Source organism: Psittacula echo (genome assembly GCF_963264785.1).
Source record: "Psittacula echo genome assembly, chromosome: 2".
NCBI lineage: Eukaryota > Metazoa > Chordata > Aves > Psittaciformes > Psittacidae > Psittacula > Psittacula echo.
Window position 1 is genome coordinate 20,540,854 of NC_137737.1, and position 17,425 is coordinate 20,558,278.

Sequence of the window (17,425 nt, forward strand, 5' to 3'; positions counted from 1 at the left end):
GATGAGTAGACAAGCTGATATATAGCCAGAAGGTCTTCAGCACTGCGTGCAGTGTATTGTGCACCTCTGGCTTCCATTGACCCCATATATGCAAATATCCTAATTTTTAAAAATTTGTTTATTTTCAACAGCTTTTGAGGAAGTGCATTTTACAGATGGGAAAACCTGTAGTAGAAGGATCTTTGGAGAGTCCCCCATTTGAGAAACCCAGCATTGAACAGGTAAACAGTCAAAACATGGGTTTGGTTGTGTGTTGCTTTATTTTATTCTTATTATTTAATGTTTTTTAGGGGGCGTTGTTTTGGTTTTGTTTTTTTAAACATAGACACTGGTTTTGAAAATATGGTATTGTAGGTAGTGTGCACATGCTTCTGTATATTACTTTGTATATGACAAAGAGGGGGACTGTAGGAGAGTGCTGCTGCTGCTTCTCCTTTAGTGTTGGTACAATAGTTACATTATTTGACTTTTCTCATCATTCATCTTATACTTTAATAAACTGAATTTTTTGTGGTTTTAGAGAATGAATTTAAAATACTGCTTTCATGTGTGCTAGTTCTAATCTTTCTTTGTTTCAAGTGATGAAATACGCTGTTGAAGTTTTGAAATCCAATATTAAAATGACACTTGTTTTCTGTAAATCAATGAAAATGTTACAATCCAATTCAGTGAGATCATAGCCTTCTCTTTCAAAGAGTAGACAATAAAAAACAAAGCAGAAAACAAAGAATAACTGAGGCCTTTGTAACTCTCAGTGGATGAAGAACATATGACAAATTCAGATTTGGTTAAACAAGCTCCTGAGAATGCACTTTTAGCACAGAAGTGGGCCATTAGTTCCAGACAGACTATGCAGAGGCTCACATACCTCACTGAAACAGGAGCTCAATGTTTTCCCATAAGCGGATGAATGGATGCTCTATTGTTAAACAGGGTATTTTAAATGTGAAGTCTGTTATGTGCAGTAATTATTTCCTTGCAACTCTCACTTCTTATAATTTAGGAAAATCAAAACACTTCATTGCTGAATTTCTGGGGCATCTTCACCTTAAGTTCTTCTTTAGTTTGAGTATGAACAAAGAATAAGTGTGTGTAATCATACACTCCTAGGCATTAAAATATACTATTAAAAAAGTTGCACTACATGATTTTTCATCACATTCTACATAGTTCAATTTGCATAAGAAAGTAAAGCATAGAGATAAAATGGTAGTTCTTTTTACATGTATTTTGCAATAACTTTCCCTTGAAATAGACTGATATTTTCAATTCTGTTTCTAGCAGTTCAGCAACTCAGTCACACAGAGTCTTCTGCTAAGCAGCAGTATTGTAATTCATTTATAACATAATGTGTGTGTATATATATATTGTAGCACTTCACATATTTTTACTATCTTCCATAGTCTTTTTTTTTTTTTTTTTTTTTTTTTTTAAAAGTAGACAGCATACAAAGTGTGATGAGGGGACAAACTTGTGAAATACTGGCACTTTTTGCAGAAATAATATGATGCGTAGTCACAAGTTTAACTAGAAATCCACAAACCCTTGTTGGCTACTGAAAAGTAGCTGGGGAAGTTAGTAGTTTGTACTTGATTTACAGAGGAAATAAATCATGCAGCGTGGTTATCAGCAAAAATGGCAGGTAGAAGAAAGCCTGCTAGATCTTTCTCTGTTCACTGACAAAGTTTTTTCGTTTGGGAAGCAAGGAAGAATAAAGAATTTTTCTTCTCGCCCTTTAAGTCAGCTGCTGGAAGCGGATATAATAAAACATCTGGATGTACCTTCTGTTGTTTTACAGGGAAACCTGCTTGTGACGGTTACAAAAATAGCTGTGCAAGAGGTTCATAGTCTCTTTTATTTGTTTTCTTTCCCATGTAATACAAGTTCAGGGTTAATAAACAGAAAGTAAGGAACGTTTGAGGACACTTCTGCAAAAATTACGGCTAAGTAATGAAACATAATTTTCTTCTGTTTTAAGGGTGTGAATAATTTTGTGCAGTACAAATTTAGCCACTTACCCTCAAAGGAAAGGCAAACAATAGTGGAACTGGCTAAAATGTTTCTGAACCGCATTAACTACTGGCACCTGGAGACACCTTCTCAGCGAAGACTAAGATCACCCAATGATGATATTGCGGGGTATAAAGTGAATTATACCAGGTAATGGTGCTATTGCTTGTTACAAGTTTTGCTTGCAAATATGTCACATATACATTTCAGGAATACACCTGTACCCATATGCCATAGGTGCACCTTCTGAATGTTTGCAGTTATGGGGTTTGTATGAAAACCTGAGGATTTTAGTGAAGATATATCAGAGTTTCACATGCATCATTGTGTTCCAAGAGGTATGCTTTATCAGCCAAAAACAGGGAGTGGAGGTCATAAACATCTCTATCTGGCAGTACTTTTGCATGCCCTGTGTTTGCAGGGTTGCTCTCAGACTTCTTAAGATATGAGCCTCGTGTAAGATAAAATTCAGGCAATTTGTTATTCAACTTAATTAAAAAAAAAAAAGGTAACATTAAGCATTGTAAAGCATCACGCTTTGAAGCCAAATCATGGAAGATTTAAAAAATTAAAATGATTTTGTAAGTGCTCGAATGCTAAATGAGGAGTAAGTTCCTTAAAATTACAGGTTTTGTTATGACCTTATAATATGTTGTCGGAATTCAAGGGAATAACTTAGTCCTTGGGGGAAGAAGAGCTAGGATAAAAAGCTGAGTCTCAATTTTGCTTTTCTCATAACAGTAGTGCAATGCCTTTTTCAGTTAGCACAGCAACAATAAAGTTAAGGTTGCCAATACAGGCAACAGTTAACACGCTGCCCGTGAGCACGGGTAGCAGTTAGCAAAGGTCTCTGTCAGCATGCCTGTTCCCAGGAATGGCCAGGGAGACCTTTCCTAGCTGAGGATGAGCACTGCCTTCTTCCTGCTTCCCTGGTTGCCATTCCTCTGACAAACCTCAGCTCCTTGAAGGAGAATTGCAGATCCTGTTATGAGTTGAGACTGTGGCTGGTGGTACAGCAGACTGCATTGTGTCTGTGTCCAACTGAAATGCTCTCAGAAGACCTGTCACCTCAAATAACTATCTGGTATAAAGTAGTGTTTTCTGATAATCATGGGGCTCCTAAGACCATTTTTGGTGGGTCTTTGACCTCCATTTGTTTATAGTTGGAGTCAACTTTTATTGGCAATCAATGGCTAGCATTGGTTCTGGCTGGTGACTTTTGATGTTAATCATTTTGTCAGTTGTGGTTTCTCAAACCTTCCTGCCTGCAGTCTCTAAGGTTCCCCACGTCCCAAAGTGCCACCTCTTTCCAGCTGATCTAACCTGCCATTGTGAGCTTTTCCCATCTGCGGTGCTCAAGACACTGCTCAGGGTGCTGGGTGCACCTTGTGACTTCTTGTTTCATTTGAATGATCGTCTTAATTTGAAAACCAAACGATTTGCATGAATCTATATCAGAGTTTCACACTCATCCTTGTGTTTTGAGAGGTGTGCTTTTATCAGTAAAAAACAGGGAGTAAAGGTCTGCAAACAACAGTATCTCACAACTCTTTTGCAACTTTTGTGTTTGCAAAGATTAAGACACAAGAGTTTGGAAGAGCATTTTGAGACAGGCTGTACTTCGGGTCCAGATGAGAAAACTCATGCGGGATCCAGCAGAGTCTGTTTGCATCCATTTCATAGCATTTTCTTTTCATTGTTGGAGCTTTCATAATGGTTGCGGTCTGATTCTGCTACCATTGACTGTTCTCTTACATGCAGGTATCAAAATCTGTGTAAAATTAACAGATATCATGACCCACATAGTCAGTACTATGATCCCTTTTCCAGGAAGAGTAACATGACGTGCTCTATTTCATATATTGTCCCTGCCCATGGCAGGAGGGTTGGAACTAGATGATCTTAAGGTCCTTTCCAACCGTAACTATTCTATGATTCTAAATATACTTAATGTAAAACTCATTAGGGAGGGAGTTACTGTAACTTAAAGAGTATCAAGTCAGGGTGTAATGGGAAGAAGCCAGCTGGTGCAAGACCTCGGTGAGAGTCCAGTCAGGCTGGGATGGAGCTAGTTAAAAGTGTCGCCCTTTTGCATCTATGTGGGGAAATGTAGAAGTTTAAAGAGGAGAAAACAGGCCAGCGTAAGGGTCTTTGGAGTTGCAGGTAGGAGACATGGCAGGCTGAATGTGGAGAGAATACCTGCCATCAACATGAATTTTATGTGATCTATGATTAATGTCTGGAGCAAGAGTGCTTTGTGGAAACTAGACTGCAGAGAAAAAGAATATGTGGAGAGTTAAAAGTACTTGGCTGTCATTTCTTTAAAAAACTGGGCAATATAAGTGCTGCTTAACTCTGTCCAGACTTGATGTGGAACAGATTTATATGGTCATATAGCTCTCGGCTGCATTATAAATGATGTGGGTAGTGGTTTTATTGCATTAATTCGTATGTTAGATGGTGATTATTACCTGGCTTTTTTCCTCTTTACAGGTGGCTTTGTTATTGCAATGTCCCTCAGTTCTGTGACAGTCTACCTCGGTATGAAACCACCCAGGTTTTTGGTAGGACATTGCTTCGCTCTGTTTTTACTGTAATGAGACGGCAGCTGCTGGAGCAGGCCAGGCAGGAAAAGGACAAGCTTCCTCAAGAGAAACGAACACTAATCCTCACCCATTTTCCAAAGTAAGAGGTCGCAATGTGCCTGCACTCAAGGTTAACTAATAGTATGCAACTTTGGCATGGAAATGGAAAAACTACTTGCAGCTTAAAATAGTTTCTCCTTTTATTCAGTAACAAGTAGATACTGCAGCTTTCTTTTCTGTCATAACTTGAACTAGTGTATTTTATGTACACAGCTGCTTATTTTGCTTTGTCTTAGAGCTTTACTTTATAAGAAGGATTATTCATCTTGCTAGGGGATTGTGCTTATTGCCTATTAGCAGGTGCTGTTGGTCACTTACTTGTTTTTCCTGTAGTTCTTGGAAGCAACATAGGTCCGGATCTCCAGAATGCTTCTGCTTTTGTGATGGAGCAGTAAAAATGGAGTGTTGTACTGGAGTTTATATACAGCTAAGAATTTAAGTTTAATTCAACAATGTAACAGGGAACAAGTAGTAACCCCGCCCATAGAAGAGGTGTGCTCATTTGACAGAGTAGTCAGTATTACTACATTAGTGAATCCTACATTACTACATTAGTGAATCCTAAAGAATTTCATACTGACTACCTGTTCCAGTACTGAAAGATGGATAATGATCTCTCACAATTACATAGCAATTATTACATTTTGGGCTATATGGGAGAAGGAATTATCTCAAAACATGCTCAACATTGACAGTCCTTAATTTCAAACATTTTACAGCTGGTTAAGAGTGGTGGTGATGGTGACAGATGCATTCAATGTATGCTTCCTGGAAATAGTGCTTCACTTAAAAAATATCTCCATTTTGTGAGGGTGGCTTGGCTCTCTATCCCATATTTTAAAAGTCTGTGCCTCCTAATGACAAAGGAACTGAACTGGCAGGAGAGTTGGTCACAGTGATGCTATGCAAGCTACTGTCTGGGTCTAGAGTTGGGTTAGCGCTCAGGGAAATGAAAGCTGTGAGCTTTCCAAAGCTGAGTAGAGGCAGGATTTTTTTGCTCCTACTATTATTAATAGTGCCTTTTACCACTTTGAAGAATATAAACTGTCTCTGGGGTAGACTGCTATTGATACAGGAATGTTTGTGTATATCTGGGAATAGGATCATGATCTGGTCCTGAAACAGGTATAAAAAAGGATTTAACAATGCATTGATACAATAAGCAGATTTGTAGAGGAAGGAGGTGTGCATATGCCCCTATGTTTCCACTGCCATTTACACCCTAGATAAGTAATTTGAAAAGCAGTATTATTCACTGCTGTTCGTTTTAGTATTCTGCTGGGGGGAAAAAAGAAAGACAAGCACTGTTTGCTGATGATCTGTGGGAAATGGGAAAAATGTTTTAAATCTTTTATGGGCTGTACTTGTCTGAAGCATTTGTGTCTCTGCTGATGTTAGGCGGTGAACCCTGTGGAGTAGCTGCAGCTCAGAGCACAGAGCCGATGCCTGGTATCAGTGCTGGGCTCCTGGCTGTTCTGGCAGCTCCTTTCTGGGCAAAGGGAGCACCCACAGCTTATGTGTGTGTGTACGTAGGAAATAGTCACCAAGCAGTCTGAATACAGAGCCTCTGCGGTGCCTGTAAATGTAGCCTTGGCTGAAGTTTAATGAGTGCTTCTGCTCCGTCACAGCTGCTCAAGTTGCTGTTACAAACTTTTTAGCTGTTATCAGCTGTATAGATAGCAGCAAACACTGCACATTGCTGTGCTTAGATATAAATGTCCTATATATCAAATACAAGAGTAGGACTTGATCCTGAAAATCATTATCCTGTTCAGGAAGTCTTACTCAACAGTCTGTTGGTTTCACCTAGATAGTTTCTATACATATAGATGACTCTAGAGAGTAAAAATGTGCCGTATCAACTTCTGCTTTGGGCAACATAGTGATAAGCAGCTATCTTGCTTCTCAGAGGGAACTGATGTATTAGCCCTGGAAAGGCGAGCGTGCTGGATAGTCTTATCTGTGGAATTTGTCTCACATATTAATAATACTGGAAGAGGTTTAAATAACACTGTTTCTCCAAGTGTACCAAAGTAAGATTAAAAATACTGTTATGCAAGAGCAAACATGCAATTAAATGTTACAATAGGACATTTAAAGAAATGAAAATGTCTTCTTAAGAGCATTGTTAATAACTAACTCTGGGATTTTATGAATCTGTAAGAGGCAGAAAGCAAGTGCATCTGCAAAACACTGGTTTATCAAAATAGACATATTTTCTCACCATTGTATAACATGAGTACCTTGACATCTGTCAATTCGTAGCTTGCTTATTAGTATGCAGTTTTGTTCTGTAAAAGTAGTTTGTAACTGTTTCTTTCTGCATTTGTGAATTAAATAAGTATAGCTTATAATCAAAGATAAATTTTCATAGGTGAAAGCACTCTGCTGAAGTAGGGTTCTTAAAGTCTAGTCTGCCTTGCGATTTTTTTGTGTGTTTGTTGTTTTAAAAAAATTTATTGGCCAACAGCATTTTCTTACTGAATCTGTAAATACTTTTAAATGTAAAAAAGTTGTAAATGCTTATTCTGAAAATGAACCTGGTTTGAATCCTCCTGTTATTGTTTCACCTGGTTTTGTGCCTAGGTTTCTGTCAATGCTGGAAGAAGAAGTGTACAGCCAGAATTCTCCCATTTGGGATCAGGATTTCATGGTGTCTAGTTCCCAAACTGGCCAGCTGGGAATCCAAACAGGTAATTTGCATTTAGTGCTGTGTTAGGGAGAATCTGAATGTAAAGGTAAACCTGTACAAGTGATGCATTCTAAGGAATGAGACTTAGATACACAGATTTATAAATAGCAGCCTGTACTGAAGTTAGTCTGTCTCAAGTAAGAACAGGTGCCTGATTCTCTGGTACTTTCTTATATAAAGATTCCATTTTGATGATGAAATCCAGCTAACTAAAGGTGCCAGTGGAGCAGGCTGAGTGCAGAGGTAAATCATTTGAGTATTCAAGTGGCACAAGTGCACTCAGTGAGGGAGAGTGAGAATGGCCAGTGCCAGTGGGTAAATGGCTGCAGTGGAGTGTGTCACATGCTGGACAGTGGTCCCTTCACATGAGGACCATGCCAGTCCACTGACTCTGTAGCAGAAGAGATATAGGGACCTAGCAGTAGGGAAGTAGGGACCTTCCACATCAGGTGTCCCATTGCCTGTGCAGACACACCTTTGATTTTCTTCAGGGTTTTTTAATAGCTTTTCCTTGCTTTATTTCTTAGCCATGTGTCTCATCGGCTATTCTGCAGCACTCTTCCTCAGTTGTGGTACTGAGGTGTAAGTCATCCCTAAAATTGCAGGGAGGCATTGATGATCATCTTATCTTTCCCCTTCTCTTCTTACTTCCTTCTCAGAAGTTATTAAAATCCATTTATACAGCTCAGGGATTGACTTTGTTTTCAAGTATTTAATTCAATATTTTATAACAATTTACTGTTTTGAAACAATTGTTGACTATCAGTTGACAAAATCATCATGTCAGCACTTCATCTGAATTCATCTGATAGTGAATTTGTTAAAGTAGTAGGGAAATTCCACTGTGACAGATACAGGCTTTTTTTGTGAGAAATTCCTGGTCTGCACCAGGGACTGGTGAATTATGCTTTAGGCACAAGTTCACTGCAACTGTAAAAATCATGTTGCCCTCAGAGTTCGTTCTATCATATACATTTCTGCAATGGTTCATTTTAATGTGCATCTTTCAAGCATTGGATTCATGGCATGAACATGGCACAAAAGAGCTGTTGCTGATGATGACACCAGGATAAAGGCAAGGAGAAAGACTGCAGGTGTCCTGCCTGTCTGCCAAAAATCCTAACACAAATTGAAACCAGGATGATTTGGGATGAGAATTGGGTTTTATTTTTTTAATATCTGAGAGACAGATGTTAGTCTGCGGCATTTTAAAACAATAGTTTCATGCTCTTAACTGGTGCAACGGCTTCTCTCTTTATTGAGTTTGATTTGTCCAGCCTCTCCTTGAACACTGTTAAAGTGGACAGCTGAAGCTGAGTGATGAGATTTTGCTTCTCAATAGGCCCTTACAAAAAGCCTTTTCATGAAGCTAAATGCCAGCAGGCTTGGCAGGTACCTGAAGGAAGTTTGTTTTCTTAGCTTGTGCTCAGCACTGCAGAATAATAAAGCCTGATATTTGAAATCTCTCTCTTCCAACAATAACACAATCTCATTATGTAGAAGTTTAGAAAAATATATTGAGATAAATCTTTAATGTCTCTGTTTGCAAACTGGTGGCATTGCTGTGCTGCACAGTGTTAGCTACTTCTGAGGTGGTGGGTGTGAAGTTGGGTCCATCATTATGAAAGTCCTTCAGAATCATAATGGGCTCCGTGGAGATGTCAGCACCTAATGGATTCCATGTCCTGATCTTTTTATGCTTGTCTTTTATGCTATTGCAGTTATCAGTCCTCCTCCTGTTGCAAGATCTGTTTCGTACAGTGCAAGTCCTTCATCTCTGGAGCAACCCAACAGTGGAAATATGAGTCCTGCATGCAAAGTTTCTTCTGCCCTTGACCCAAACCTAGGTAATGAAGAGGGAGACTTGCTTTTTGGCTTCTGTCGATAATATCAGTAGTTGCAGTACATTGGATCATTAACTTCACTCTGCAATAGAGATCATGAGGTGCTTTTGCTAGAAGATGTGTACACACAGACTTTTTCTCAACTATGGTAATGTTTAAGTAGCAGAAATGGCAACTGTATTTGCAAAATAATAATAAAAAAGTTTAAGATGAGGAAAGGTCTGCTGGTGTCAGAGGGTGTTGAAAAATACTTTGCTTGGAGTACACGTATTATGAGCCATGAAAAAAGATTTCATTTAAATAAAGGCAGAGTAGAAGGAGCCATTGCATTATTTCTATTTTAATCTTTCAAAGTACTGAAATTGCATACATTTGAACAATGAAGAAAAGCAAAAACACGCCAACCAGGTTAAATCTAAAACCTGAATGAGGTCAGGGTAAAAAAAAGAAAAAAAACCCAGAAGTTTTGGGGAAAACAAGTTGTTCAATGCATAAATTCTCCTAATAAGTCATTTTTCAAACACCTCAGGATTAATGAGCCTGACAAGAGAGTTTGTAGGTCAGAGAGATGATCATGAGCTTATGTAAAGTAAGTCCTCAAGGAAGTAGAAAAAGCTAAATGAATTCTTAGCCGTCTAGCTACAGAAGAACTTAAAGTGGCTCCTGAAAAGCAGTTTTCTTTGAAGGACAAATTGGGAAATGGTCCTTAAAGTGGGAATGAGTGCAAGATTTCTTTTTTAGTAACAGATCAGCAAAATGAATAGTAAGTAGTCACTAGAAATACTTACTTTTTTTTGAGAGTTTAAAAGAAATATGAAACTAGAAAGCTAATAATTAAGTTGTACAGCTGAGTTGTCACTGGAATTGCCCTTGGCACTAGAGAATTGAAACACCACAGATGCAAAAGTTTCAGAAGGGGTTCCAAGAGACTTCAGGAAACTGACAATGTTAAGTCTCCTATTTCAGAGAATTAGAAGAAACAACAATATACTGATTAAGAATAGAATGAATAAATGTGTGAGCAGTGTGATGCATGGAAATTCAGCGTGCCTTTTGTAGAACTTGTGAATTGTACTTATCTGTGAAGGAATTGGTGAGCATTTGGAAAGGGTTTTGTGTACCTGGATTTACAGAGAACTTTTGACAGATTGCTTCAAAAAATTCTGTTTTAAAACAAGAAATTGATCTCTTGGGAAATAAGAAGGAAGGTCTGTTCACATGTGAATAACTGTTTAAGAAGTAAGAAATAAAGAAAAGGAATCAAAGTTTCCACAGCAAATGGAGGTTAACAGTAAAATTCTACTGTTAAGAAAGCAGTTATACTGCTTGAAAGCCTGAAAAGGGGAATTAATGAACATTTGATCCCCATATATTTAGAGTACTATAACTGTGGTAAAAAAATCTATACCATATGTGTAAAATAATGGGCATAGTGGGCTCTAAACTACCTAGTTGTTTCAGAAAGAGAATCTTAAAAAACCAAAACAACACAGAAATAAACAAAACCAAACTAACTTATCTCAAGTGCTGGTCACAAACAGAAATTCTGCATTCTGGCTCTTTAGGGAAAAAACGCAGGAACAGGTTAACTATGGACTGATATTCCTCTTTGTATGCTTTCCTAGTATTTGGCAGTTTGCTGCTTGGGTAAATCCTGAGCTGGCAGCTGGCTCTGTCAGTACTCTTTGGAAGACTTCTCTTTCGTGCATTTAACTAGTTGCTTTTGCTGTATTACAGGTCAGTCAACAGTTAGTAGGGCAGTTAATAATTAACATGGTATGTTTTGATTTGGAAACTTTACATGGATTTTCTAAGTTAAATATGTATGATGTGTCAGACTGTACGTGCTGCTCAGTTTACAAAAAGGGTGAAAGAAATCTATAATGGACACTTAATTCCAGTAAATCCCAATCTAGAAGTATGCACTATAATTTGTGTATTGTGCACTGACCTTCCAAGACAGCAACACAGAGGTTCACTGCAGAGTATGTTGAAGTAAAATAGGAAAAATAATTTCACTGTGAACTACAGAGGCATAGGAGGAGAGGTGTATTAATCTTGCTTCATTCTAATATCCTAGTGCAAGGACAAAATTGCAGCAGTGATAGGCATTGTTCAGATTTCATTTATTTCTCTTTTTCCCTTTCTTTAGTGATTAAAAAACCCCAAACTTGGCATACAAACTAAAGAATATAATGAAAGTGCTAGACTTTATAGTACTAGTCTGTGACAGTTTGGTTGTTTCTAATTTGTCCTGGTTTGTTTTATAGGAGAAAAGAGAAAAAATAATGAACCCTATTCTCTGGAGGATTCCAAAAGACCAAGGGTTGTGGGAGATATTCCTATTGAGTTAATCAATGAAGTAATGTCAACAATTACAGATCCTGCAGCAATGCTCGGGCCAGAGGTGAGAGAAGCATGTAGACTTGGTGTTGCAAATGGTCTGTTTGTGAATGGTCAGGTTTTAATAAGTATTCCACATGGATAGAGTATGACAAACTAAGTCCACAAAACTGACCATGCTCCCAATAAGAAAAATAGAAACTTTGAAAGAGTGTGATTAGGCAAGCCAAAAATATTGATGAAATGCATCATTAACATGAGAATAGTTCTGCTTTGCTTTTTTTAATGCATTGTACACTATTTGCAAAGAGAGTTGGAAGCTAGTGATAGTAAAAAAGTAGAGCCCAGCTTATTTTGCAAGGTACTTTTGTTACAGAACTGTTCCAGAGAATGCTTTTTATTGTTAATTGTGGATGTAGCTCATAAGGCAAGGTGCACAGGCTTCAAATATTGCAGCAGAATGACAGATCCAAAGTCAAAACCTCTGTCTACTGCAGAGAGGCTGATTCTAAACAGTTATTTGCTCTGCCTTCCACAGTTGCTCTTTTTTTTTTCCTGCTGCAGGAGAAAAACAAACAGAATTGCAGAATTGTGCCATGCACAGAATTGCACTTTTTTTTTTTGGCTGGCTTTTCCTCTTTCTGTTCCCTTTGCCAGGCTATGTTTTGCCAGCAGCTCTTGTTTGCCAAGGATTAGCTAGTGACTGCTGAAGATTTGGAACCACCTACATTTCTTACTCAAACTATATACTGTGACTGATGGCTCTGCATATTACAAATACTGTGCCAGTCTGGCTGTTTGGGCTGGCAGTGACTAGAAATGCAGCAGCCAAACTTTGCTCTAAAAAGCAAACAGTATGTGCATGCAGAAGTGTTTTGGCATTGTAAAATGATCTTGGAAAAAAAAGTTAAATAAATTGTCTGTATTACTTTGATCTTCATTCAAATACATGGATGCAATTACTAGGTATGTAACAGCAAAATGAGTAGGAATTAAAATGTTCTTTTTAGGCTGTTATGATAGTGGCACAGATAGTGGAAAACACTACTAAAATGATTTTGCCTGTTAAAATCTGGGATTTGCAGCATTTGTAGGCAAATCCACTATTGTCCAAGCTGGCTAGACTAGAGTGGACTTAGTGGCATAGGCTTCAACTGGATGGACGCTGATCCTTGGGAGATTTTGGAACTTGAGTCATAATCATGGTTGTTGTTAATCTTTACCAAAAGAAGTTTGAATAGCCTTTATACGCTGTAGTGTAGATGTAGATCCAGCTTATTTGATCGTGTCACTTCCGCTAAAAAAAAAAAGGTAATCATTGGCAATTCTATTTTTATAAAAAGGTGGCTTGGAAAAAAAGAGGGGATTTCACTTGTTTGTTCATCAAGGCTGTTCTATCAGAGGATGTGAATTCTCCAAAATGTCATTTTATTTCTCTGTTGTGTGGTACAGACGAACTTCCTCTCAGCACACTCAGCCCGGGATGAGGCAGCGAGGCTGGAGGAGCGCAGGGGGGTGATTGAATTTCACGTGGTTGGCAACTCCTTGAACCAGAAGCCCAACAAGAAGATCATGATGTGGCTGGTTGGTTTGCAGAACGTATTCTCCCATCAGCTGCCTCGAATGCCGAAGGAGTACATCACACGCTTGGTCTTTGATCCGTGAGTACTGCTGGAGGGCGGTTTGGTGGGTGAAGCAGAAAGCCTGATGCTCGTTGGAGGTAGCAGTGTAAGAAAGGACCAGCCAAGGTGGCATGGAGGGCAGCTGTGCCTGTACTATCCTTTCCCAGTTTCAAGCCCCTATAAATCCTAGCAAATCTAACTGGATTGTGCCCAACTACTACCTTGGTGGTTGTATTAATGACAGGTGGTTTCTTGTTGTGGGACTGTGGTGGGTTAACCCTGGCTGGATGCCAGCCACCAAAGCTGCTCTATCACTCCCCACCTCAGTTGGAGAGGGGAGAGAAAATACAACAAACAGCTAATGGGTCAGCTGAAGGACAGGGAGATCAATTCCCAGTTACTGTCACGGACGAATCAGATTAGGGTAATGAGAAAATAAAACCAAAATCTTAAAACACCTTCCCCCACCACCACCCTGCCCTTTTTCTTGGGCTAACTTTACCTCTCTCCCATCAGTGCAGGGGTATGGGGGTTGTAGTGAGTTCATCACATGATGTCTCTGCTGCTTCTTGCTCCTCCTCAGAGGACTCCTCACACTCCTTCCCTGCTCCAGTGTGGGGTCCTTCCCACAGGAGATAGGAAGGACCGTGGGACCTTCCCACGGCTGCGGTCCCTCAGGAACAGACTGCTCCAGTGTGGGTTCCCTGCGGGATCACAAGTCCTGCCAGCAAACCTGCTCCAGAGCAGGCTTCTCTTTCCATGGGGCCCCAGGTCCTGCCAGGAGCCTGCTCCAGCGTGGGCTGCCCACAGGGTCACAGCCTCCCTCGGGAATCCCCTTCCTCCTGCATGGGGTTCTTCAGGGGCTGCGGGTGGAGATCTGCTCCTCATAGACCTCCAATGGCTGCAAGGGCACAGCTGCCTCACCATGGTCTGCACCACGGTCTGCTCCATGGGCTGAAGGGGAATCTCTGCTCCAGTGCTTGGAGCACCTCCTCTCCCTCCTTCCTCACTGACTTTGGTGTCTGCAGAGCTGTTCCTTTTACGTGTTCTCACTCCTCTCTCTGGCTTCAATTGTTCCTGTGCAGTAAAATTTCCCCCCTTCTTAACTATGTTATCCTAGAAGTGCTACCACTGCTGCTGATGGGCTCAGCCTTGGTGGGGCCATCTTGGAGCAGGCTGGCACTGGCTCTGTCAGACACAGGGGAAGCTTCTAGCAGCTTCTCACAGCAGCCACTCCTGTAGCCCCCCCACTACCAAAACCTTGCTATGCAAACCCAATACAGGGATGTGGGCCTGTGGGGAAGGCTCCTACTTGTCTTGTGCTTTCAAATGTTAGAACTGAAAGTCAGAAAGTAGTTACAGTGCTTATTGATGGTTTCCAGGCCCAAACTAACCTTCTGGCTGCTCCATCCTCTGTGGAGATTGTGAGCCAAATGGCAGCAGACTGAAGTTTTTCAGTGAGAACTTGTGGGATTTATGAAGAACAGCAGCATCTGAGTCAGCATGGCAGAAATCACTCCTCACCCAAGCATGTTGCTTTTCTCTTTATCAGTGCAAGTTTCCTGTTTTGCTTTGGGTGCAACTGATACACCACAGGCACTTGGAACGAAACACGTTGGATTTAGCAGCATCCAGAGGTTGCACATTGTCCTCAACCTACCCTAGTGTCCTGACTGAATTGTGCCTTGAAGTGTCAAGGGAGGCTCTCCTCAGAAGCATCCACTTTTCCACCATTGTGTTTCCTGCAGCGTCTTGCTTCCTTTTGACCAGTTTGTTCTCCCCAAATTTCTGCCTCTGAACAATCCATACCCAATAATAGCCTAGCGGTTTGATGTACTCACTGCAGCACTTCCCAGTGGAGGATGCCTGTTGGTTCATTGTGTGTCAGCAGAGACCTTGAGGAGCAATGAGTGAGCTGATTGCAGCCAAATATGCAGTCCGATTTGTGGAAGGGCCTTTCTCCACCACAGACTGTATCAACCTCTGTGTCATACTATCGCAACAGTGGTTATGAAAACATTTCTGGATCCATTTCCTCTGCTTTTAGGCTCACATTCCCTTGGCAGTACTCTCTTGGTGCCAGCAAACACTGCTGTTGCTGCTGGGTCTGTGCTGTCCCTGAAGTACAAACTGCCCAGTACTGGGGATTGTTGGACAGGACTTCAGTCTCCAGGTACAGGAGGCTGATCCTGGATCCTTCGCCTGGATTCTTCAGAGGGAAACAGCACCAGTCCATACCCTTTTACCTCTCCTATGTGGGGTTAAGCGCGGCTTGGTTGTGAGGGAGAGGCAGCATGAGAATCTTGTCTGACTTTAGGTGCCCTTGCAGCACTGTGATCTTAAGCAGAGGCTACTGATTGAAGCCACCATGTTCTCTCATAACTGAGCATCAAAGCAAATTTCTGAAATAGTGGTGTTAAGTCATGGCCTTCTCCCCTGTTTGTTATTGGGAAAGACTCTTCTAATAGGCTGAGAGGAACTGCTGGTAGTTCAAGTGCTGTATAAAAAACTGTCTGGAGAACAGTCTGTGCTTGAGGAAAAGGTATGGATATTGCTACAACTAGAAAATGTCCTCCTTTATGTGCCTGAGGCAAACAGTCAACCCAGAGGAAGCAAAGCACATTGACTGGACAGAGTATCCCAGCATTTGCCATGAATCTCCAAGGACACACACTGGAGACCTGGTCTGAGTCGTGGGTACACACAAACCTGTGTCCAGTGTGAGACACTGGAATACAACAATTCTTTTCCCAAATTCCTTTTAGCTATTACCTTTTATCACCTTTTGATATTCTTACTTCTGAAATGGCCATCCTTACTGAATCTTGCTGCTTAAATAACTCAAACATGAGTAAACAAAATGAAAAGTTCAGGTACTACATTACTCCTGTAATTCTACAAATATGAAGCACCAAAATAAGTGCAAAAACAAAAAAAAAAAGTATATAAAATGTATAAAATCTCCTTCAACACATAAAATATAGCTAGTGTTCAGACTATTTTTTTTGGCAGGGGCTGATTTTTGGCACCAACCTTTCCCCCCAGAAAGATACCTTCTGTAATTTACTGTATTGTTTATACAGTTTATATGATACCATGTATTGAATAACCTAGATAACAGGTGCAGGGTAAATCTTTCCAGACCTTGAGGATTACACTAAAATTCTTAATCCTTGACACAAGAGTTCAGATTGCACCATGTTATGTATTTTCTGGCAGCCAATGTAAGTGCAACAGAAATGGATATTTATTATGATCTTGATTCCACTGGGAGTAGGTGATTAGAAATAAGAAATATAATTTCTTGCTTCATCAGCTGCATTTGAAACTGATAGCATAGCTGTAAAGAGTGCACGCAAGGAAACAGGAATCCCTTAGAAAGGACTTGCTGTCCTGTAACTCCATTAATTTCTAATTTAGTCAGGGCAAAATCATCCCGAGCAATGTATAATGGTGAACTGTCAGCAATATATTCAACGAAAGCCATGCAACTCTTATTTATTGAGCATTATCCTAGCATCCAGGAGTACTTGACAAGGCCAGGACCTTGCTGCATGAATGATGAATTTTATGTTAAATTCACAGCATGATGTTAGAATAACAACTCTTCTGTAGATACAAGCAGCTGACTTAACAGAGGCATATACAGTTGCATTAGCATCATGGAAAGGAGTGAATCAAGTTTGTGAAAAAAACCCAAACAAAATTCAAAACCAAAAAGAGGGTAATGGCACTTTATGTAGTATGTACATGAATTAAAGTGACTGTTATTTTTGTCAGGAAGCACAAGACCCTTGCATTAATAAAAGATGGTCGTGTTATTGGTGGTATCTGCTTCCGGATGTTCCCTTCTCAAGGATTTACAGAGATTGTTTTCTGTGCTGTGACTTCCAATGAACAAGTCAAGGTAAAAATAATTCTCTACTAGAGTTTATGAAATGCATTTGAGTCACATACACTACTGCATATGCTTCTAATTTTGTTAGTTACGTTGAATATATTAATGTGTTGCCAAACAGAAATGGAGTTTGAAAGGTAGTAATTCTGAATATTATACACAAAACCTAAACAAATGTGCAGATTTAGAATCATTACATCATAATAGGATTACTTGTAATTAATTGGATGAAATCTCTGTCAACACCAGTTCCTGGCCAGTCGTCTCCCATTCTTGGACTATTCACTCCTCTGTCTCCTGCAATTGCCTTTGTAGTGTAACACCTCATTGTAGACTAAATTAAGTATTGCTTGTGTGTGACAATAAGTTGT

The 17,425-nt window shown here is 39.9% G+C and overlaps 1 protein-coding gene across 5 annotated transcripts in view; it reads left to right on the top strand.

Annotated features, from left to right (window-relative positions):
* The window catches only part of KAT2B (lysine acetyltransferase 2B), a 44,581-nt gene that overhangs the window by 14,035 nt on the left and 13,121 nt on the right, over positions 1-17,425 (top strand). For all 5 annotated transcript variants that reach the window (XR_013958947.1, XR_013958948.1, XM_080639595.1 and 2 more), the window contains exons 4-11: positions 132-221; positions 1,979-2,160; positions 4,504-4,695; positions 7,242-7,348; positions 9,069-9,194; positions 11,462-11,598; positions 12,987-13,195; positions 16,937-17,063. Coding sequence is in view for 3 of the 5 variants with exons in the window: in XM_080639595.1 (XP_080495721.1) it covers positions 132-221; positions 1,979-2,160; positions 4,504-4,695; positions 7,242-7,348; positions 9,069-9,194; positions 11,462-11,598; positions 12,987-13,195; positions 16,937-17,063 (1,170 nt within the window). In the remaining 2 variants the exon portion in view is untranslated. The remainder of the gene's footprint in view (positions 1-131; positions 222-1,978; positions 2,161-4,503; positions 4,696-7,241; positions 7,349-9,068; positions 9,195-11,461; positions 11,599-12,986; positions 13,196-16,936; positions 17,064-17,425) is intronic.